This window comes from Harpia harpyja, chromosome 9 (genome assembly GCF_026419915.1).
Source record: "Harpia harpyja isolate bHarHar1 chromosome 9, bHarHar1 primary haplotype, whole genome shotgun sequence".
NCBI classification, from domain to species: Eukaryota; Metazoa; Chordata; class Aves; order Accipitriformes; family Accipitridae; genus Harpia; species Harpia harpyja.
In genome coordinates this window covers 26988031-27011061 of record NC_068948.1, presented here as the reverse complement: position 1 = coordinate 27011061, position 23031 = coordinate 26988031, and the positions used below count along the sequence as shown (strand labels likewise).

Genomic DNA, 23031 nt, shown 5'->3' with positions numbered 1-23031 from the left:
TTCCATCCCCTCCCCACCAGCCCCATCACTGTTGGGTCCAGGGGTGCTCCTGGCCCTGCAAGGAGCCTGGCTGCCCTAGCTCTCAGCATCCCACCCTGGGCACCCCTCTGGGTGAGTCTGGGTGCACAGGGCCACCCTGCTTTCCTCCTATCCATGGTAGGGTGCTGAGCCCCAGCCCTGGCTGCGGGGCTAAAAGAGATCCCCTCCCTGGGCCAAAAGCGAGTGCCAGGCTGGGGTGCACCAAAGTGCCCCACCAATCCCCTCCAGGACAGCAATGATGACAGCACACAGGGTGGGAACGGTTCGGCTGTATTGATTCTGGAAGGAAATACAGGCAGTAATACAGAAGCTTTGCAAGCCCAGATACATACGCGGTCTCACTAGATCCTGCTGGAGTGGGGGGCTTGTGCTGGGAACCTGATCCTGCCCCCAGGATGCACTTGAGGCAGGGGGTGCTGCAGGCATTCCCCAATCAAGGCAAAAAGCTGAAATCTCCATCAGTGGCTGGATGGACCCTTGTAGAGAGGGGAGCTGCCCGTGCTGGATCCCAAAATCCCCCTCACTCAAACAAAAAGCCTTCCTCAGTGCCTTCCTGGCAAACCAGCCCTGTCTTGGACTAAGCATCCTTGGCCTCATCCTGCCCTGAAATGGGTTCCTGAGCTCCAGCCACCGGAGAAGAGCCGAAAAAAACAGGGGTGAACCCCACTGGATGCAGCAGCTCCCAAAGAGGAGGTCCCACTGGATCCAAGCCCACGGGAGCGAGGTCCATCACCCCCATCTGCTAAATCCATCTGGTCCCGGGATGCAGCTCCAGTGGGTTTTCACTTTCCCTACTCCATCTACCCTCGATGCCGTGCGGGGTCCTGCGGGGCTCCCAGCCCTGCTCCGGAGCGGCCCCCACCTTGGCTAAGGCACAACTCGGCTGCTTAAAAAAAAAAGAAAACCCAAAGGACAAGAGGTGCCTTGGATGGGAAATACAGTACGTGGAGCGATGGAAGTGCACACAGGCAAGGGGCTGGGAAGGGGGGTAATGCCCGCATGACTGCAGAGAGACGTGGGGCATCGCCCGCAAGGTGCCAGGAGCAACCCGTGCCAGCACTGCAGTGAAATAAAAAAATGGGGGAAAAAAAAAAAAGAAAGAAAAGGGAATTTTGGGTTCAGATAAAAAAAAAAAAAGGGGGTTGCGAAGGGTTGAGACAGCAACCCTCCAGAGCGTGTGCCCACCGGCACAGTCAGGATGATCTGCAACAGCATCGGGGCTCTCAGCTCAGCCTCTGTCCCAGCACCTCTGCGGATCCGCCCAACGCACGCAGGAGCACACAGCTCTGACGGGGATGGCTTTGCTTCTCCCAATCCTATATAAAAAGCTTTGGCAAAAATGATATAATCTAAAGAGCTATTAAACTACAATCTCTTCCCGCATGGCTGTTCAGTAAACATAATTCCTTGGTGTCTTTGGCTGAAGTTTTAAAAAAATTTTGAAGCTGAAAAGCTTTTTTTTGTTTGGTTTTTTTTATAGAAATAGATTTTTTCTTTACAAAAAAAATCAAAGCATCTGTTAGCATTTTTAATATATATATATATATATAAAATTCCTGCTATAGAAAACAAAAAACCCAACCTTGGTTTTTGATATTGTTTTTTTAAAGGAAAAAAAAATTTGCTTAGGGAAAAAACTAGCTCGAGACGGCCAGGAAACACAGGAATGGTGCCACGGAGTTACATGATGCTGCAGTTTTGCACAGCCTGAGCCTGGGAGGAAGAAAGAAAAAGAAGAAAATTAAAAAAACCCCAGTGTTACTATCTGTTTGCTCTGGCTGCGAAGGAGGCAGCAATGTCCAAGTGGGACCCTCTGGATGGCCACACTGCCTGGACTGTGTGCTCCCCTGGCTCTCGTCCACCCTGGCCCTTGGGGTATAATAAATACCCCTTGGCTGGGGTAGTTATAGTGCCGAAGTCAGAAGTTTGAGAATTGGCAGTAATATATGAAGGTAATAATATTGACTAATATTGAGGGTATTAATATTCAAGTGCTGAAATATTCGTTACCAGCATGAATAACGCTCGGCAGTGGTGGAACGAGAGCTGTGGAGGATGAAGGATGCTCCGGGGCTGCCAAGGGGGCTGAGCATGGGATGGCATGGGGAGACACTACAGCCACATCCTTTTCCAATCCCTCTCAGCCTCCACAATCCCCTTACAAAGAGGCTTGTGCAAGCCCAAAGGTGCCCGGGGCAAGAGAAAAAGCAGATAGGAGGAGAGGAAGGAGGGGAAGGGACCCCCACAGCGCTGCCTTGTTGAGAAAGGATGATGCAGGGACAGGATGGAGACCCAGTAGCACAGGGACAGCCTGGACCCGGGGTCTGGAAATGGCACTAACCTGCCTACGGGGGCTGGAGCTCCCCAGGAGGTAGCTCCTGGTCACCAGGCTGTCCCCAAGGCCGATGCTGCCAGAGTCACCAATGCTGCGGTAGCTGCGGGTGACAGTCATGCTGGAAGTGGACGAGCCCGAGGACACGGTGTTGATACCGGTGTTCTGGTTGCCTGACTTCTCGGCTGGCTGACCGCACGTCCCACAGACCACTGTGCGCGAGCGGAGGTTGTATTCCCCGGGGTCCCCAGAGCCACTGCAGCTACCCTAGATGGGGGGGGAACAGACAAAACAACCTGAGTGCTCGCCCGAGCATCTTCTGCCTTGAGCACCCTGCCCTGAGGACTGCGGCAGCACGGGTGTGATCCAGGAGGGCTCTTCAAGTTAGTCTTCAAACAGGGTCTGCACTCCACCTATCCTCTCCACCATGTGGTTTAAAAATAATAAATTATTATTACTATTGTTGTTGTTGTCGTTGTTGTTGTTATATTTATAATCCCAAATTACTGGGGCTGGCACACTGTGGGTGGGTGAACTGTCCCTGCTGCCCTGTCCTTGCACCCTGGGCTCTCAGCACACAGGAGACATCTTAACTGTGCTCCTCTTGTGCTTGTCTAAGAGCATCCTCTTCCTCGCTGCCTGGGAGAGTGCAGGCTCACTGCTTTCCAATGGGAAATCCACTCTTGGAAAGGATTCAGTCCCCAGACAAATGGGCAGCAGTGGCCCGTAGGAGCTTGGCTCCTCTGACCAAGGATAATCGATAGCCATCTCGGCATGGCTCTTCAGATCCGGAGAACTCAAAGGAAAGCAGATGATGGACGCCCCATCCTGCTCCTGTCACACAGAGCCCTGGGGAGCAGCATCCAGAAGATTTTTTGCCAGTGCTGAGGCACAGTGTGGTGGTGATGGCATCTCTCCATGTATGATTCCTGCGGGCACCTCATGTGCAAGACAGATCTCTCCCTGCGGGACGGGCTGGCGGGGGCTCCTGGGCTGCAGCCAGGAATGTTTGATATGGGGAGAAGTGGCTGCAGCTCTGCTGCTGGCACACTGCCTGCTCTCTGCCCGCTGCTCTTCCTGGTGCATATTTCAGCTCCGTCAGGGGAGTGATGGGTTGAGAGGAAGGACAAAGTCACCTCTGGATTTGTTCCAGTGCCCTCGCAAAGCAAAGAGGATGGAGCAGCTGCCATGGAGAAGTGTCGTCCATCAACTTCCCACCATCCTGTCCTCCACCTCCAAGCAATGTGAGGTACCAGCTCAGCCTCCCTCCCAGCTCCTCCAGCCCTTTTTGTGGCTGGTCAAGGTTGCTCAGGGTTGGAGATGACTTCCAGCAAGGTCTCTAGAGTTTTTTTTGCAAGCAGTCATCTTCTCCAGGTGCCAGAGGTCTATTGGCTTCTCCCATGGGGTTGTTTCCACAACAGCCTCCCAACTGCCTTCTCCCGTAAGGCCTGATCCTGTGTGATGCTGAGCTGCCTCCCACCCTGACTGGGACCAGACCTGAGCTCCCCCAGCATCCCTGCGACAGAACACCTGGGACCAGTGCCTTCCCCAGTGCGGTACTCACATGGTGATGGCGGTGGTGGATGTTAACTTCATCATCGTCCTCATCCTCATCTTCATCGTTGATGATCACAGTGCGGACCAGTTTCCGCATGGCCACCTCCTGTGGGGGACAGGAAAGGAGTTGGAGGGGTTCGATGTCTACTGACCCCCCTGTGCCCCAACCTGGTGCTGCCATTGGGCTCTCACCTCCCCGTTGGAGTTGATCAGGGCAGTGCGCAGGCTGTCCCCAGACCCCCAGCTGCTCTGGGCTTTCCACACCACGTTGCTGGGGGGGCTATGGGTTGCTCCAGCCCCTGAGGCCCAGATCTAGGGAGAAAAGCACAGAGAAAAGCAACATCTCAGGTCTGCAGAGCCCTGATCCTGGGGATGTGGGTCTGTCCCCCTAAAAAAGCCAAGCGCCAAGGAGCATGCACCCTGGCTCCAACCGCTCGGCATCACCAACGGCCCGGGTGGGTTTGGGATCTCAGGTGGATCCTTCACCAGGCAGTGACTCACCGTGACCACCTGGCCAGCCTTCAGGGTGAACTTTGGGGGGAAGCGGTAGGTGATGGGGGGATCATCTCCATTCTGCCGCTTGATCTGCCAGTTCCCCATCGCCTGGTCCTGCAAGAGAGAGAGAGCAGCAACCCTGAGATCCCCTGGTTCCTCCCCAGCTTGTCCCAGTTCCCCTCCTGCCCATGGGGTGAAGTGGGGCTGAACTACACCCCCAGGGATCTCAGGGATCATCCCTGAAGGCAAACACACCTCATTAGACTTGTTCCTGAGACGGACAAATCTGCCTTCCAAGTCCACCTCCTCCACGCCGACGCGGCCGCTTGTCCGGGCATGGTGGGAGAAGCTGGTCCGACTCTCGCTGTCCTCCAGCTTCCTCTTCTTGGAGGAGCCCGGGGTGGACAAGTGGCTACGGGATGCACCTTTGTGGGAGGAAGGGCTGGGGGACAGCCTCAGCCTGGGCAGGAGGAGAAGGTGAGATGGAACCGGTGAGGACACGAGGGCTGGGACCTGCACAGCCCACCGGGTACAGCGCCCTGTGCTCACCGCTCCTCCTCGCCCTCCAGCAGTTTGCGGTAGGCATTGATCTCCATGTCCAGAGCCAGCTTGATGTCCAGCAGCTCCTGGTATTCATCCAGCTGCTGCTGCATGCGTGCCCGCATCTCAGCCATCTCCCGCTCCTTGTCGGAGAGCAGGCGCCGGTTGGTCTCGCGTTCCCTGGCCAGAATATCCTCCAAATCGTGCAGCTTCGCCTCCTTGGCAGCCAACTGTGTGGGGAGGGAAGGTGAGAGTGGCTATTCCACCTGGGGCCATCCCCAGGGCGGGGACATCCAGAGGGATCCCTTGGTCCTGACTCACCTGCTTCTGCAGCTGGCTGACTTCAGAGGAGAGGTTGTCGATGCGGATGCGGGTTTGCTGCAGCTCCTCGTGGGCAGCACCCACCATGTTGCTGTTCCTCTCAGCCGATTGCTTGGCATTCTCCAGCTGAAGGACAAAATGGGTGGGTTAGCATCCCCAGCACCCTCTGCCCACCGGCACTCCACAGGGCAGGGTGGGAAGAGGATGGCTGTGTGTGGGTGTTGCTCACCTTCGCCCCATAGGTCTTCTCCAGTTCCTCCTTGTAAAGCCTGATCTGGGCTTCATGCTGGCTCCGCAACTCTTGCAAGGCTTCGGAGAGTTTGCTCTCAAACTCCCGCTGCCGCCCGTTGTCGATCTCCACCAGCCGGGTCTCGTGGCGGCGCTTGGTTTCCCGCAGCTCCTGGGGACAGGTCAGGGGACACAGTGTCACCATGGGGTGGGATCGGCTTGGAAATGGGGACACAACACACAGGGGGCATCATTATCCCACGTGAGCCCGGCATCGCAGCGGCACATTGCGCCTCACCTCGCTATAAATGTTTTTCTGGAATTCAAGCTCTTCCTTCAGTGTTTGCAGCCGGTTCTCCGCGTCCACACGGCGCAGCATCTCATCCTGCAGCTGCTTCTTGGCTTCACTCAAGGCACTTTCCAGCTGCAAGGAATTGAGAAGGACCATCATGGCGGGCTCCTGGGGACTGTCCAGGCACAGCACCCAGCGCTGGCCAGGGACCCACCACCCAGTACCCTGGCACAGTGGGGAGCTGGCAGCCCCCAGGCAGGTGGGGGACAGGGGGGGTCTGTGGGGCAGTTGGGGACAGGGCTGCCACCACTCACCTTGGCCACCTGTGCCCTCAGGTCCCGCACTTCAGACTCCAGATTCCTCTTCTCGCCCAGGGCTGTGGAGAGTGCAGCTTCCTTGGAGTTGAGCAAAGCCTCCACGTCCTTGAGGCGAGCCTGGGCGGTCAGCAGGTCCCCTTCCTTCTTGGCATTCCTGCAAGGCACCGGATGGCACAGGTGAGCAGGACAGCAGGGAGAAACCACGCATTGCACCTGGCACCCTCAGCCCAAGCACACAGAGCATCACGTCTGAACCCCTCTGATCACCCCCAAAAGAGGTGCAGGATTGTACCTAACGCCCACCTGCCAATGGGATCGGCAGGTCCCAGCCACCCGGCGTGACCAGCACCAGTCTGGATACTGGAAAGCAGAAAGGGCTGGGAAAAAACTGGGTGAGCAGGAGGTGTCTCAGGGCTGTAATGCCCGTGTACAATACGCACACCCACGGCCCTGCTGCACCCACTAGAGGTCAGTGTGGATACAGCGCAGCGTGGTGTGACGTACAGCATGGCATGGCACAGCACGGCATGGTGTGGCACGGTGCAGCATGGTGTGGCACGGTGCAGCATGGCATGGCACAGCACGGCATGCTGTGACATGGTACAGCATGGCATGGCACAGGGTGGTGTGGTGTGACACGGTGCAACATGGCATGGCACAGCGCAGCACAGTGTGGTGTGACATGGTGCAGTGTGGAATGGCACAGGGCGGTGTGTTGTGACACAGTGCACCATGGTGTGGTGTGGCACAGTGCACCATGCCATGGCACAGGGCGGCGTGGTGTGACACGGTGCAGCATGGTGTGGTGTGGCATGGTACAGCATGGCATAGCACAGGGCGGTGTGGTGTGGCATGGTACAGGGTGGCATGGCACAGGGCGGCGTGGTGTGACATGGTACAGCGTGGCATGGCACAGCACAGCACGGTGTGGCATGGTACGGTGCGGCATGGTACAGTGTGGCATGGCACAGAGTGGCATGGTGTGACACGGTACAGCATAGTGTGGCACAGGGCAGCGTGGTGTGGCATGGTACAGCATGGCGTGGCACAGGGTGGCGTGGTGTGACCTGGTAGAGCGTGGCATGGCACAGCATGGCGTGGTGTGACACAGTGCAGCACGGTGTGGCACAGTGCAGCATGGCATGGCACAGAACAGCGTGGCGTGACATGGTGCAGCACAGTGCGGCGTGGTGTGACATGGTGCAGCATGGTATGGCACAGTGCAGCATGGCGTGATGCCTCCAGCACTGCTCTGCAACCTCAGAGTCCCTGCGCTGTCCTGCACCTCCATTTCCCCACTTGCTTTTTAAGCCCTCTGACAGCAGGTCAAGGCCATGTCTTACAGGCAGCAGACCCGAGACACATCGCTGTTTGCCTAGGGAATTTGATCAAGACTAACGCACCAAAACGCAACCTGACACTATTTTGGTAGGCCCTATAAAAAGAAAAGACCTGATGCTCTTTCTGTGGCACCCAGTAGCTGTCAGCACTGGGGTGGCTTGCACTGTCGGCTCATGACAGAGATTGTCAACCCACCTCCCTCAAAATCGGGTGTAGGACTCGCGGAGGCAGCACGTGCCCGGCGAACAGTGCTGGCTGTGGTGCCCCCTCGGCCGTGGGCGAGCACTGGCTGCATGCCGGCGCGTGGTGCACATTCCTGGGGCGGTGAGCACACACCCGCGCCATTAGATCATGGGTAAAAAAAATATCAGGGAGGGGCTCGCGGCACAGACAGCACTCAGCCTGCCCCAGCTGCAGGATCCGACCCCGGGACAGGATGGTGAACGTCAACAGCGAGACGCTGAGGAGGTAGTTCGACTCTTCTCCTCCTGCCCACAGGGACCGGGACCCCAGGACAAGCAGGGGCTGGCGTTCCCAGACTTGCACATATGTGGGAAGCTCCTTGCTTGGCCAACAGCAGATTTTCCTGGATTTCTTTCTGCTTCCTGAGCCAGCACGGAGAAGTTGTTCCGAGATATTCATATCACGTGAGGCCCTGCCGTACTCAATTAGCCCCCTTTTGCAGGGAACCGCCATCCCGCTTGCCATAGCCGGCTGCCCGAGGAGTGCTGCCATGCCAGCGGGTCCTTCCCGTGCAATCCACTCCTTTCATGCCAGTGACTCATAGGACAAAAATGCCATCTGGGAGCAGATCCGGAGCCTCGTCGGCTCATTGCAAGCAACAGTTGAGGCTGAGTTTTCCCATCTGGCAGTGGCTTGCCCTTGCAGCCAGCCTGGCCACCCCGGCACTGCTGGTAGGGTTTAATCCTGCTGTCCTTGATCAAGTTAACCACCGCTTAATTCTGGGAAGAGCTTGCCCTTGGTGTTTTGCTTCTCTAGCTCTTTGCTCACCATGGCGGCTGCAGAGACTTGGGTGCAGCTGGGCGTCACTGGCTCTTTGAGATGGGGCTTGTGGCACGTGCAGCGCAAGGCACATCCTGAAGCCTCCGACTCTTTAGTACCATTTATAAGTGAAATACAGAGAGGAAAATGCTGAGACTAGATGCTTACACTTGTGTCTCTGCAGTGGTGACAGATTCGCCCTCTCCAGGGACTGGAGGGATCCAGGGCTCAGGGCAAAACGCATTGTTGCCTAGAAAACCCCATGGTAAATCCCAGAAGACTCGAGGACAAATCCATTTTCCTTAAAAGCCCCCCGTGCTCAGCTCTGGGTAACACTGGGGAGAAGCAGAGATGGGAGCTTGGAGCTCACCAGCTGGGCTGCAGCTCCCCGACAGCAGCTGCAGGGCTGAGTTTGGGAGCAGTTTTGCAGGAGGAGAGGGGTGAGATGAATCCTGTCCTCTCCTTTCCTTTCCTCTGGCAAGTCTGGAGGTCTGCGTGACATGGCTTTCTGGGATCTGAGCATCTCCCTTCCATGTTCCTTCAAAACACAGCCCTGACCCCGAACGCGGCAGCCTCCAGACGAGATTTCAGCATGCACACAAGTCCTCTCCCACGCTGGGGACCCCTGTGTCCACCGATCCATGCAAGCCCTTGCCATCCATGTTCCAGCCCAGCCAAGGTTTGGGTTTTCCCCTCGCCTCCTGTTGGGTCCTGCTTTTATTTCCCCTGCAGCCTCCCAGGCTCCAGCTGGCACTGGGCTAAAAATAAAAACTTTCATGGCAGCTGCATCGCTCCCACTTCCCTTGGCAAGGGAATGAACAGGGACCTTCCTCCTCCTCCCCAGAAGGTTTCACTGGTCTTCCCATCCTGCCTGCTAGAGCCTAAAAGATCCCAAATCGTCTGCCAGCTGAAAGGGAAGCAGAGATCCACCCTGAAGGGATGCATGCCTGCAGCCAGGGGACATGGGCTTAGTGTCCCGCAGGATTTGATCCCCTGTGCTAGGAGAGTTGGGTGTAAAAATAAGCATTTATCGGAGCCAAGAGGAGAAAACACAACAGAGGCATCAAATCCTCAAGAAACAAATGTCTCAAGAGAAAAGATGGAGGGAAAAGGGGCCTCAAGATGTTTTATTTTTAGCTTTTAAAAGCAGGAAGGAGGGAAAAAAAAAAAAAGAAAATTGCAGCTGAGCTGCCAGAAAATCCAAATGTTAACGGAAAGTTGGACCTGCTTTGACTGTACTCAGCACAGACACAGAAATGAGCCTGCAAAGCTGACGCGATGGCTTCCAAAAGGGCCAGGGCTGAAGACCCTTGGGGCGGCCAGTCCCTGCAGAAGGCTCAGGGACAGCCCTGCAGAGCAGCGCCCAGGATCTGCTATTGCTCCCCTTCACCCTGCCTCACAATCCCAGCCCAGAAACCTGACAGATCTGGGCTCTCCCTCTGGAAAAGCTGAGACAGGCCAGAGCCATTGGAGCTCATGGGAGGCGAGCAGCTTTGGGCACGCAACCCGCCGGGCTGACGGAAAGGTGCCAACCCTCTCCGAGAAGCCAAAGCCCACTAGATGCATTTTAGGAAACACCCTTTGGTTTCACCCTACTACTAATCACCACCAGCCATTTCTGAAGCACGAGGCTGCTCCTGTGGGCGGAGCGGCTGCCGTTCAGCAGAGCTTCGCACACTGGAAGGGATCAACAGGGTGGGATGAGCCAGTGGAGAAACAGGCATTCCCCTCCTTCCCCGCCTCCAAATGGCAGCCGCCCCAGCCCAGACAAGGTGCTAAGTCAGGGGAGCTCACAGGCTCACGCCCCATCTATAAATCTTTTTGCATGTCTGCAAATCCCCAGGGACCACGGGTTTCTTTCTCACCTTGCTGCCAGGGAGCCAAAGCGACATGCCAGCCTGCTCCCCTGCAACCCTGCCACAAGACTGGGGAAATGTTACCCCAGAAAAGACTTTACGACATATTTACAGCTTGGGAAACTGAGGTAAGAGAGGTATCATGTGCCCAAGGAGGTTTGTGATGGATCTGATTGCTGGGAGGACCCAGAAAACCTGCTCTGCTCCACCGTGGGCTTGCTGCTTTGCACTGCACTGCTTCCAGCACCAGGGATCGGTCCCAGCGATCGCCCCCCCCATCCCAGGGACGAGGGCCCCACAGGGGAAGCAGCAGGGACAGCATGAGGAAAGGCGGTCTTGGGAAAGACCTCTGCAGTGGGGCAATGGGAATATGGCAAAGCAGCTTCTCCCAGCTCCTGACTCATCTGTGCCGCTGTGCTTTGGCCAAATCACCAGGATAAACATAAGCTGGTCTCCTAGCAGGGGAGCTGTAAATAGCCAGCTCGATGTATAGCAAGGACAACATCTGCACAGAGCCAGCATCCTGTTAGGCACCAAAACCCCTGCCAAATGGCAGCCAAGGGATGCCAGTGCTGGCTGTGTTCAAGGATGCACGGAAACAGCCCCCACCCTCCAACGCTGGCTGCGCCAAGACCCTTCCCAGTGTCAGGGCTGGTGCCGGCCATGCTGCACACTCCTGGCATGCTCCTGGCACGCTTGTCCCTGGGGCTGAGGGTGCTTGCTCAGCTCTGCATGGCCCCAGTGGAGAGAGAACACCTTGCTGGCATCTCCTAAGAGCTGGGCTTCCCCCTCCTGGAATTGGGATCTGGCCTTTTCTTGCATCCTAAAAATGAACCAAAACCCGCTGCTTCGTTGAGAACCAGAAAAGAGCATTTCACAGGGATGCAAACAGACCCTTCAGTCTGGGGTTCCCAAAATCTTAGCCATTCCTGTCCCTCCACAAACCCCATCACCAGGAGCCTTGCTGGGAGTTGCAGGTGCATACCAAGTCCAGCACAACTGGACCCAACCACAGCTGATACCTCCAGGAATCAGCTACAAATACTCCCCAAGAAGCCTTTAAGGAGCTTTTCTCCTTTCACTGGATATGCCAGAGCAAACGCCCGGCACCCACGCACGGTCTCCCCGCAGCCTCGCCTCTCGGGATGGGGAAAAGCAATTGGGCTTTATCAGCACTGCAACAAATCGATGCACGAGACCACGGCATGGACCGATGGCCCTCCTCGCTACTTTAAAAGCCAGAAACATGATTTCGGAGAATAAATAGTATATTAAAAAGCCTCATGCAGCCCATGCTGGCTGGGGAGCCCCAGAGTCACTCGCTCCCCATCCTGGGCTGTCACGCCAGTGCTGGTGACTCATCCCAGCCTTCACCAGCAGCTCGAAATGGAAATCCCAAGTCACCAAGTGATGTTGCTGTTTGAGCTGAGTCCCCCCTAGTAACAGGAGGGCTCTGTGGTTTTGAAGGGCAGATGGTATTACCAGAGGGCTTTTATAGCTGGAAAAGGGGGTTTTGCCGCCTCCCATGTGGGAGTCGGTGAGGGAACAGACAGGACTTGGCCTTCCGCTGCCCATGCTGTGCTTTTGGGGGCCCCAGGTGAAGTTTGCATTATGCATAAATCTATGTGTCTGCATAGACAAGGGGCAGGATTTATTCTTCACAGAAGCGTGCCCCAGCGTGGAGCAGGCATAACAACTTCCCACCGGGTCTGCCGCTGCCTTGCTGCCTGTGACACCTTCTTTCACAGCTGCCTTTAACTTCTCCAGGGTGCAGCAAGCCATAGGAGACAGATGCAAAGAGGATGCAAAGAGCTGGGAAAGAGCAAGCGAGCATCGGCTGCTGGAAGCCACCAGTGCCAGGAGTGTGCAGACCCAGGCACCGCTTGTGGCTGACCCTCGGGGACAAGCGAGCAAACTGAGGGCAGAATTTCCCTATGGATTCCCTTTGCTACAAAAACCCTGGGTTACTTGGAACAAGCAGAGACCCAGACCTCCAGGCTGGGATTACATGCAAAGTGCCACCAGTTGAAACTTGATTTAGCAAAACTGGTCCAGCCCCAGGTTTGTCCCCAGAGCTGCTATTGCAGAGCTCGGCAATTTGTCTGCATGATGCACAGGAAAAAACTTGGCCAATGTTTTTGTCTATGTAGGTCCTGAGGCGATTGGCTGATCCTGGGGTTTCCAGAGGGAGGGCTGGTTTCTTGCTTGCAAAAACTGCATTTTCCATTGAAAAAAATCACCAAAGACTTTAAAAACCTGAACATCTCAACTGCTTGGAAAACCACGATCAAACACTGATCAATCCCCACTCGCCAGCCCAAGCTCAGCACGACCCAAACCAATATATTATGAACATGCCAGCTTGCCTTTTGCTGGCCTCCCACAGAATTTTTAATCAGGTTATCTAAAAGACACTTGATGGCCTGGACTTAAACCATCTTAAATATAGATTATAGCAATAATGTCCTTCATCAGGGGAAAGGAACTCTCTAAAAAAAGACTAGAATTGTGGTAGAAAGAAATTTTTTTTAGACATAGCTCAAATATGTGAATACAACACCTTCCACGTTGTTCACTTTCCATCTTCTGAGGACAAGGTTTGAGTAGAAAAAGCACAAGAAGAAAGCTTGTTTTTACAATCCAGAATTTACTAACACTTTGTAGTGTTGTATATCATATAAAAGCCTGTTTAAAGCTTAAGCCTGCATTGTGCATACTTCTGCCTTTGGGAAGAGAACAAGGAATTTCAAAGTATTCGTTGCAATACTGTGAACATTCAGGATGGTGACAAGCGCAGTTTTGTATCTTTAATATAATTTGGACTGAATGAAATTTAAGGGATTTTGCTCAGTCTTGACTATCTTACCCTGTCACAGCAAATTCCAGTTCTTGCAATAACTGGGTTCAAACTTATTGGGAAAGTTTTGTATGTAATTTCTTTTTCACCTAAAATGACTCCTAGTGTTGCACCTCCGTAGAAATCCCAAATCATTAGATTTACTTTAATACAGCCTTCTTTTGATGAATGAGAAATGCAAAGCCTATAAATCACCACCTTAAAGGATGAAGACAAAGTGCAGATTCCCAGTGTTTCCCTGGGGGATTTGACACAGTGCAGGGAGGCCTTACAAATGTAGTTAAAAACAGTGAGCTGAGTCACTCATATTAATCACGTCTTTGGGACCAGGAACATTGGAGCAGGGGGGGAAAACAGCCGTAAGCTCATGTTTCGCTGGGACCTGGTGATGCGGCCAGGACTTGGGGCAGCAGAGAAGGAGCAGGGATGCAAATCCCAGCCCCAGGAGCAAGGAAACGCATTGCCACCATGTAAATGTGGCGGTTGGCTCCTTTCCCTCTGCACACACGTGTGGTCCAACAGCATCTCTGAATGCAAAGCTTTGCAGCCCCTAAGTGCAGTGATGGAAAGCAATGAGGAGGTTGCTCTGCTTATGGGGGCATTGCTGTCCCGGCTATGCTGCGGGGAGAAAGCTGCACCCCAGCCAGTGCCTGCTGCATTGCACTGATCCAGAGCTGGGAACAGGGTGCCTGGGCGAGATGGGACAAGGTGGAAAGGACTCGAGAGAGGCAAAACAGGGAACAAGCTCAAGGTCTCCTTTTTCCTCTCCAGCAGCAGCAGCTCACCCCATTTTCCATAAAACTGGGTACACAAATCTTCCAGCCAGCAAAATTTGCTTAGGAAACAAAGTGGGGGATTGTTAGATCCAGCTGCCACCCATCTTCCTGGGAACAAAAGGGTTTGCTATCCCTGCTCCAAGGGCACAGATAAAGGCAGGCGAGGTGTTTACATTGCCACAAGGTTTGTTTGCAAGCAGTGGCAGCGAGGTTGGTGCGGGTTGCACTGGAGCCGCCTTGTTTGCTCACTTCGCCTATTGGCCTGAGTCACTGCCGGCATTGCGAGCTCCCGGCTGCATCGCCTCTGTCAGGGCGGCTGCTGGGATGGGTATCAATGCGATGCCATTGGGAAAAGGCAGCTTGGCACATGGACGAGCAGCGGTGAAGATGAGTGCCGGCATTAAGCTGTGCTCTGCCATACGCAGCCAGTGCAGCAGATGCTCCCAGCACACCTCTGCCCGCTTTCCCTGCCAGCGTGCACCGTGCCAGGATGAAGCCCAGGCCTGTTTGGCACGTGCGCAGGAAATAACCACTTCCCCACCAGAGAGGACTGCAGACGTGGCATCCCTAGACAGTGCAGTTTAGCTACAATTGCTGCTTGCACAGAATCACCCTGCAAACGGGGCCACTGCAAGAGGCTTCAGTCTCCCCACTATCTCCCTCTTGCTCAGCCCCACGTGCCCGCACAGCACTCCCCACAGGGAAAGCCCCCGTCTGGCAGCTTTTTGCACTGGAATGACAGAGCCAAGGCTAGGCTGCAAAAATCAGCGCCTCTTGCTAGTTGGGACACACATGCTGCAGGTTTGTGTCTCTGCCCTGCAAGTGGGGGCTCTGGGTGCAACCCACCCTGCAAAAGCATGATGTCAAGAAGCAAATCTGCTCTCCCCAGCACACTGCTTCCCCCCTAAAGCCCATGGCATGAAGGCTGAGCTTTGCAAAACTTGCCCTAATTTCTGCTAGTGCCCACAGGGCTGTGGGGAGATGACTGGGGGAGCGAGCGCAGCACAGTGCCCTGTGGGGTGGCATCCTTGCACCCCACAGATGCTGCTGGGGAGCGGGTTATCCACAAGCACCCATCAGGCCAGGAAGGAAGGGGCAGGTGAGCGTGACTGCGGAGTGGCGGGTGCCTGCTGAGGACGCAGCGAAGCATGGTCCCGCGCCAGCCGCACCCTGCTCCAGCCCAAAGACATGCAGCTAAGCATGACTCATCTCCCTGCTCGTGCTTCGGTTCAGGTCTCCAATCCTCCTTCTGCCCCACTGCAACCTCCCTCCATGTCCCCACGGAGGGGGACAGGTGTTAAAAAAAACATGGAGAGTGGCACAGAGGTTTTATCGCCACCATTCACATCCTGCTTCACCACTGGGCTGCAAAAGCTCTGTGAGTGCAGCCAGGGCTGGATCCAGAGCCCTCCCCAAAGCCACTGGCAAGCCCAGAGCTCTGCTCGGCCACCGTATTGCAAGGAGAGGAGGACAAGTGGCTCTTCCCAGTGGGGACTGGGAGCTGCAGTGGGGCAACTGGCCATCCCCAGTGGTGGAAAACAGCCAGGTGCCCATGAGAACTAAGGCCAAGTCTCTTTTGGGGTCCTACCCCTCTGAAGCCTGCACGTTACACATCCATGTCAAGAGCTTGGACTTTTTTTTGGGCTCACACAACTCAGAGCTGGGGCTTTAATGGAGAAAGTGTGTCCCTAAACCATTATTAAATAAAACCCCAACAAATTGGCACTATGGAGCTCAGCTGCCAGCCGAGCACTGCAGCAGGGAGACACCTTTCCTCAGCCGGGGCTGGAGGCACCAAGCTGGATGGCAGGACGACATGGATGCTGAAAGCAGTGAGCCAAAGCAAGTAGCTGGAGGTGGCTTTTGTCCAAGAGGGTTGAGAGACCTCTGCTATCAGAAACACTCTCCAACAGAGCTGCTTCTGAGCCACTCACAGCCCCAATGGAAAAATTCAAGAGCTTCAGAAAAGCTGTTGTTTGCTCCTAACCCTGGCTGCATCGCCTCTTTGCAGAGACATGGCACCAATACCTGTGATGGTGCAACCCCATAATTAAGCAGGGTAAAGTACAGGCAGTGGGGCATTCACTGTGCATGCTCCCTGGGCTGCTGGGGAACTCTGTCCCTATTGCTATCGCACCTCCTGGCTCTAAACGTGGGAAGGCAGCAATAAAGCATCGTGGCTAGCTACAGCTTGGAGGATAACCCCAGCTACAGGTGCCTTCACCTTCATCATGGAAAGGAAATTGGTTTACAATCGACAACAGGTGATGCTGACTCAGCATGGCTCAGGAACAGAGGTGTCCTAACTCCAGTTTGGTTTTGTGGCATCTCTGTGGGCTTGGTTTAATGCACTTCATTAACCAACTTCCACACCTTTCAGCTCTCCTTAATACCTACAGCCCCAGATCACACCGTGGGGCTCACGGACACGCTGCGATGCTCTTCACATACCAAAATGGGGTTTCTCTAGGATGGCTGAGAGCCAGGCTGTAGCACAGCAGTCTCTGCACTAGGGGCTGGTGCACGGGGCTGCAGCTGCCACTGCACCGTGCCAGCCCCTTGCAGTTGTTCAGCTTCACATTGGGACTATTCAACCCTCAGCAGGAAGGGGAAGGGAGTGGAGGCAGGTGGGCACCCAGCCCCGACACCCTGGAGAGGGGCTGCGGGTCACTGACAGCAGCTGTGGACAGATATGGGTTTCATGTGGCACCAGCCTCGGCTTTTTGGGAACGTGCTGAGCCAGTCACGGAGGAACAGGCTTAGCAAACCGTCTCAGAGAGACAGCAGGACAGGGAAATGGGTAATGTAGTTGGTGGCAGGACAGCAGGAGGCCATTCCCAGCTCTACCCTGGGGCAGCCCATCCCAAACCCACTGGGCTGATGCTTCTCCAGGGACTCCTCCATGCCAGCCCTAGTTTTGGCCAGGACCAGAGGGAGAGCTCCAGTGGCTTCCTCCTATCCCAGCTGCCAGCAGCAGGGAAGGAAACTGCTGCTCCCAAAGGGCACGAATTTAGCAAAATAAGGAGCCCCACCCCAGCCACGCCACCCTCGTCGCATGCCTCTACTGAGCACCGTGCCGGGAAAGGCTCTCACTTTTGCCGGGCTCCGAAGTTTAAGCGTTAATGGGATTCAGACAACTGAAGTGACACGCACGAGGCTGAAAAAACACTTGTGGCAGCAAGCGTGGCCAGGGCAGGCTGGGACATGCTGCGCTAGGTGCTGTACAGGGGATGGATGCATTCCCACACCAAAACCAGCCCCGTTTCCCTTTGCAATTGCTTCTCTTTAATCCCCCAACTCTGAGGTTAAGGTCCTTTAATCTGCCAGGGGGATCCTATTGTAATAAAAAAATGTTTAGGGCAATGGGATTTCTTCTCGTTCCCCTCATCCCTGGGAACACACCACACAACAAGGGGACAGCCCAGCCCTGCAGCAGGATGGGGTAACAGTAATGTCTGGAAGATGCCAGTGAATGCAGCCAGCGATGAGAGCAGAGCCACAAAAAAAAAGTGCTGGAACCTTCCTCCGCCTGAGATCGTCCTGCTTCGGGAGCTGGATGTTTGCACAGGCAAGAAATATTCCTGCCTAGAAATAGCCAGGGGCTAATGAAAACCTCAGCCTTGAAGCAACAGGGCTTTTGCCACAGAGCCTTTTAGCTTGCAGCACGTGGGGAAGGCAGGCATGCCCAGCCATCCCGAGATGCCGGGTGTCAATGTCAGGGGAAAATAAATCTGTCCAGAGCACTGGAGACTCAGGGGTGGGTATTTAAGAGGGTCCCAGAGGGGCATTGGGGGTCCCAGACCAGCCCCAGCTCTGTGTCGCCTGCTCCCCCAGAGCATCACCCAGCTGCACAAGCTGTTCTTTGTTTGCTCCAAAAGGGCAAAGCCTCCTCCGAGCCAAACCGTTCCTTCCCTGGCAGAATTTCTACAAGACAGAGGGGGGGAAACAGCCCAGGAGCCTGAGGTTTCTCCCCCACGCAAAATGTTCCAGCACAAGCACATTGCTGCTGAAGGCGGCACAGAGGCAGCGCCCAGCCCTGCAGCAAGGAGTTGTTGTTTTTTTTTCCCCCTCTTCTTTTTATTTTTTCTTTCTTTTTTCCAGTAAACGGGTCCCATTTACCTGCTACTTCCTGGAAAATATCGCTGAACCCAGCACAGGGCAAAATCTACCTAGTATGGGGAAGCTGGCACCCTCGCTGCTGCCTCCTTTGCTCTGCCCTTGGACGAGCTTCCCTCCCCCGCCACTGCAACGACTGTTGGAAAACAGAAGATTTTTCCTCATTAGGGCCAGGGATGAGATTTGGGCCCAGGGAGGAAGAGGCACTGCCAAGGCACTGGCTTAATCAGGTTAGGGGCTGCAATTCAGGAAGCCATCGCTCATCAGATGCACTGCTAACAAAGGTCTGGTTCCTGTTTTGGAGGAGGGAGCCAGCCACAGCACAGCCACCCCTTGCCCATGGGAGCGGGGCACTGGGAACCCCCCACACCTCCCCGGGGCTCCTTTCTTGGGGATGGAGGTGCCCAAGGGCTGTATCCATACACCCCTGTGCCCCCAGCCTGGGGCTTGCACTGACAAACACCTCCGCCTCGACAATCTGGGATGAGGTGGATCCTCAGTGGAGAAAGGCAAGGGCTGGGACTCCTGTTTTCACCCTGTGAGTCAGGAGCCAGCTCATGGAGAGGGGGCGATGGGCAGGACCAGGATGCAGAGCGTCTCTCCGCAGCAGCCCGGTGCTGTGCTGGAGCCTGTGCCCCTCCAAAACTCGCCCCTCCTTGGGGACCACAGGTCAGGGACACCTGGGACGGGGCATTTCAGGCAGGTCCTGGCTCTCCCCCACGGTCCAGGAGGGGACGATGCCAGCCGCTGCCAGCACCCCTGAATCACCAGCCACCCTTGCCACACCCTCTGCTTTGCCACAAATATGGCTCTGGCATAGCCAGTGGCCACACAGAGCTGGGGAGCTGACGGGGAAGCCCAGGGGCTGGGGACACGGTGTGGCATAGGGCCAGCGCCAGGCTGCCCAGGGATGAGGGTCCCCTGGTGCCAGGAGCCAGGGTGGGTGCTTTGGGGAACCCCTCCTGGAGCGGCATCAAGAGCAGCTGAAGGGGCAGCGGGAAGGATCCAGCCCGAAGGGAAGAGCAGCCGGCCAGGAATAGAGGGGTGGTGGGAGACAAAGCGCAGGCAGCTGCCTGCACCTTGACCCAGCTCTGCCCCAGGCTGGCCAGACCCTCCTCCATCCATGAAGCTTTTGCACCAGTGCGTTGGTAGCTGGTGAGACTGGTCTCCTATTTGCACACCCTGTCCCTCTCCAGCCAGCACCTCTTCCCCCACCCCAGATAGAGCACCCAGCTCCTCTTCCTCCCAGAGCAGGCCCAGCACCCACTGACTCCACCAGTGCCAGGGACTGTGCTGCAACCAGCTGTGCCATGCCCCAACACCCCCAGCCCCCCACCCTCCCTTCTGTGCAGGCAAGACAACCCTGGCTGTGGGCAGCGGCCATGCTGTGGGTGCTGATAACATGGCCGCAGAGCTGCCTGCCCCGCAGGAGATACCCGGCGCTTCCCCTGGGGCTGACAGGGAGAGCGAGAGGAGTAGAGGGCTGCTGAGTTATTTATTAGCCAAAGTGTCACTGCACCGAGGTCAGCAAAACTGCCCGGGACAAGGTGCTGACCCAGGGGCTCAGGTTGGGCAGCAGAGCCGGCAGGACCAGTACCTCCCTGCCGAGCCAGATAGCAAAGAGCAGAGCAACACCCGCACCGCCTGCCCTGCCACGAGAGCTGCACATGTGTCCTTCCTGACCCCGTGAACAGCTCCGACCCATCCGAAGGGTCAGGCCCGTGGCTGACCCATACCCCTGTGCCTGAAAGATTCGGGGTACCCCAGCCAAACTGAGCCCTAGGAACAACATTGCAGTTTGGCAGCTGATTTCTGCCCCTCTCTGAGCAGCTCTGCCACACTGAGGAGGTCCCCAGGACACAAGATGAGCTGCTGCCCCTTTGCAAGGATTTCGGAGGTTGGAAAGCGGCCCCGACGCCACTGCCCAAGGAAGCCAGGGCATGCCAGAGACAGGAGTGAATAGCACCGGCTTCCCCCAGCAGAGCCGCTCTTCCATCTCACCAGTGGTGACTCAGAGACGACTCAACACATTGAAACACCTCTCTCCTTCAGAAACTGCACTCGCCGCCCGTTCTCTGAAAACGGTGGTCTGAAACCTGCCTCCAAACCGAGAGAGCTGCTCTTTGGGAATCCCCTTGAGTCAAAGAGCTTTTTCGGGGCGATCTGTCAGCATTAGGGAACGAGCACAGCAAGCTCCAGGAGCACAGCCCGTCGCAGAAAAAAACCCATCTTTTTGCAGGGACACTCTGCAGCACAGCCAGATCCAGGCTGAGTATGCAGCTCTCAGCCAGGGACGGCTGCAGGCCGGGCATTTTTTCCAACCCTCGAAAGATTGTGGCCAAGATAGTTCTGGGTTTGCATAAGGCAGCAAAAGCCTTTAGACAGCTCAGCTCCTCGTCTCACCAGCTCCCAGATCCTTGGGATCTGGTGAGCAGGGATCCACCTTGCAGCGAGCAGGACGAGCAAAACCGCCTTATCTAGGGACAGAGCCACAGCAGCGCACGGGAAATAGAAAGCTAAATATAAAACACCACACAGCTTTCAAAGACAGCTGTAAAAGGCTGCACATTCACTCCCTTCCCAGTAGGTAGAATATTTATGGCATCTTCTGAGGAAGTTAATTTTAGCCTCATTTGGTACAGACTCAAAACGAGGCGTCCAGAGTAAGAGGTAAAAGATCAAATGAAGGAAGAGGGGGTTATCCTGCCACTGCCCAGCCCGGATCCTGCCCCAAGCCAAAGCTGATGACGGAAAGGGACCCGCTCACTCCTTCCGTGGAACGGGACTCAGGGAGCTGAGCATGACAGGGCTGTGGTCCCAGTGCCGCACGGGCTGGCAGAGCCCCGGTGAAGCCCAGTGGCCGGTCTCTGCCTGGCCAGCAGCATGACACCGGCTAGGGAGCCCCATGGAGGGATCCACATCCTCAGGGGACCTGTGCTGGACATTTGCCACAGTCCTGAGGAGGGGAGGGCAGAGGCACCCAACAGCAGCAGGGAGGTGGCAACAAGGTAGGCATTTCTGATGTCAGGAAGGGAAAGACATAAACCTGATGGGAAGGGGCTGGAGGGATTTGAGCCTCAAAGCAGACCTGGAGCACATCACCCAGAGCCAGCTGATGGGAAAGGGATACAGGCATTGCTGGAGCATTGCTTGCCCCAAAGCAGGGGACCCCGCAGAGCAGGGACAGCTTGGCACAGGGAGGGTTAAGGCAAACAAAACCCGAGCAGGTTCTTTAACTTGTGCCAAAGACAGCAGAGGAAAATAGGACGAGCAGACAAGATCTGTGGGCAGGACAGAGCCAGCTGGCTGGCATTGCTTCCCGGTCCGCACTGGAGCGCGTTTAGGAATAGCTCCAGGATGACGAAGGCGGAGGGGCCGCCAGCCCGGCACTCGCACCCCATGTCGCACAGACCCTCCCCAGGAGCCCAGGGCATGTCTGCTCAGCCCCGGCCCTGAGCTTTCGCAACTCTGCTCCCAAATCCCCTCTCCAAGGGCATCCCGGCCAAAGATGGCGCTTGGAGGGAGAGCAGGAATGCTGGGAGAGCTTCCCTCCTCTCTCGGTCCCTGCCACGGACACTCCTGCCCCAGCCGGGTCACGGGTTTCCCCTCTCCCTGCGTCCTCCAGGTCGCTCCTTCCTCCCTCCCGGCTCCCTGCCAAGCATGACGACAGTGACCGTCCCGGCACAGTCCCCCCCCCCCGTCCCCAGGGCACTCACCGGGCTTTCAGCTCCTTGTGCTCCTCCCGGACTTTGCTGAGCTCCAGCTGCAGCCGAGCTCTCTCCTTGGCCACCGAATCCAAGGTCTTGCGGGCATCTGCCAGCTCTGACTCATAGGCAGCCTTGATGCCGGAGACCTCACGGCTCACCACCTCCTCCGATTCGGTGATGCGGAGCCGCAAACCAGCGTTCTCCAGCTCCAGCGAGCGCACCTTGTCGATGTAGACGGCCAAGCGGTCGTTGAGCTCCTGCAGGTCCTCCTTCTCCTGCAAGCGAGTGATGCGGGTTGGGGACAAGGGGGTCCCCGAAGTCCCGCTGCGGGTGCTCCTCTTCTGTGAAGGCGTCGCCATGGGGTCTGGCGTCAAGGCAAAGGACACGGCACAGGTCACAGCTCGGCGTCCCACACCACCCACCCAGCTGTCTCAGCTGCTCCTGGTTGTCTGAGTGACTTGCTTATATCCCAGCTGGGCTGTGCACTGGGAGGAGGAGCTGCGAGGAGGAGGTGGGTGGAGTTATCCGAAACCTGGGTGGAGACAACCCACTTGCATCAGTCAAGGCCTTTGCCTGGGAAAGGCTGGCAAAGCATCCCTGGGAAAAGGGGCCTTGGGAGGGCCGCTCTGGGGCGAGCAGCCCAGGGTGACCCCCCTGCAAACACCCCACCCACCCCCTTTTCTAGTGCAATTCCCCCAGCAGGGGCTGGTTTTCAGCTTGGGGGGACTAGGCAAAGGTAAAGCGCAGCCTGAGAGGGGCTGCAGCAATGGGTTGCTGCCAGGCACCCCCGGGGTTGGGCACCCCCGAGACATCGCTACCCCACAGGACAGGGCAGGTGGCATCTCAGCAGCTGACCCCAGGGTGCTGGGGGGTCCTGGCATACCCTGAATGCAGGAGGCCCAGGCTGCACAGGACCCTGGAGCACCCCAGACTCTGGGCTTGAGGGACCCAAACACAGACTCCCAGGTCACCCAAAACACCGTTGCCTAGGGGACCCCACAACCCTGAGGCACCACAGACATAGAGCCCTGGGGCACCAGAGGACAGCCACCCACCCCCAGTTTCCCCAGCACTAGATTTGCTCAGTTCTTTCAGCACTGGCCATCCCCATCTCCTAGCTCTCCCCAGTACCCTCTGTGCCCGGTTTTGTCCTTTCTCCCAATTTTCTATGCCAGCTGTGCTCGGTTTGTAACTCCCCCAAGTTTGAGCACCAGTTGAATCCAGTTTCCCCTGCCCCAGATTCCTGCACCAGGTG

General features: G+C 56.2%; 1 protein-coding gene across 1 annotated transcript; it reads right to left on the bottom strand.

Moving 5' to 3' along the window:
- Nucleotides 1–293: 293 nt before the first annotated feature.
- Nucleotides 294–22243, bottom strand: LMNA (lamin A/C). The gene is made up of 12 exons (XM_052796761.1): nt 21786–22243; nt 6119–6275; nt 5811–5936; nt 5514–5684; nt 5285–5410; nt 4973–5193; nt 4679–4883; nt 4430–4537; nt 4121–4240; nt 3936–4034; nt 2381–2638; nt 294–1752 (listed from the first exon to the last, which is right to left on the bottom strand). Exons 1-12 carry the CDS (start codon nt 22133–22135, stop codon nt 1720–1722), a joined length of 1974 nt encoding a protein of 657 aa, XP_052652721.1. The 5' UTR covers nt 22136–22243; the 3' UTR covers nt 294–1719.
- Nucleotides 22244–23031: the final 788 nt, after the last annotated feature.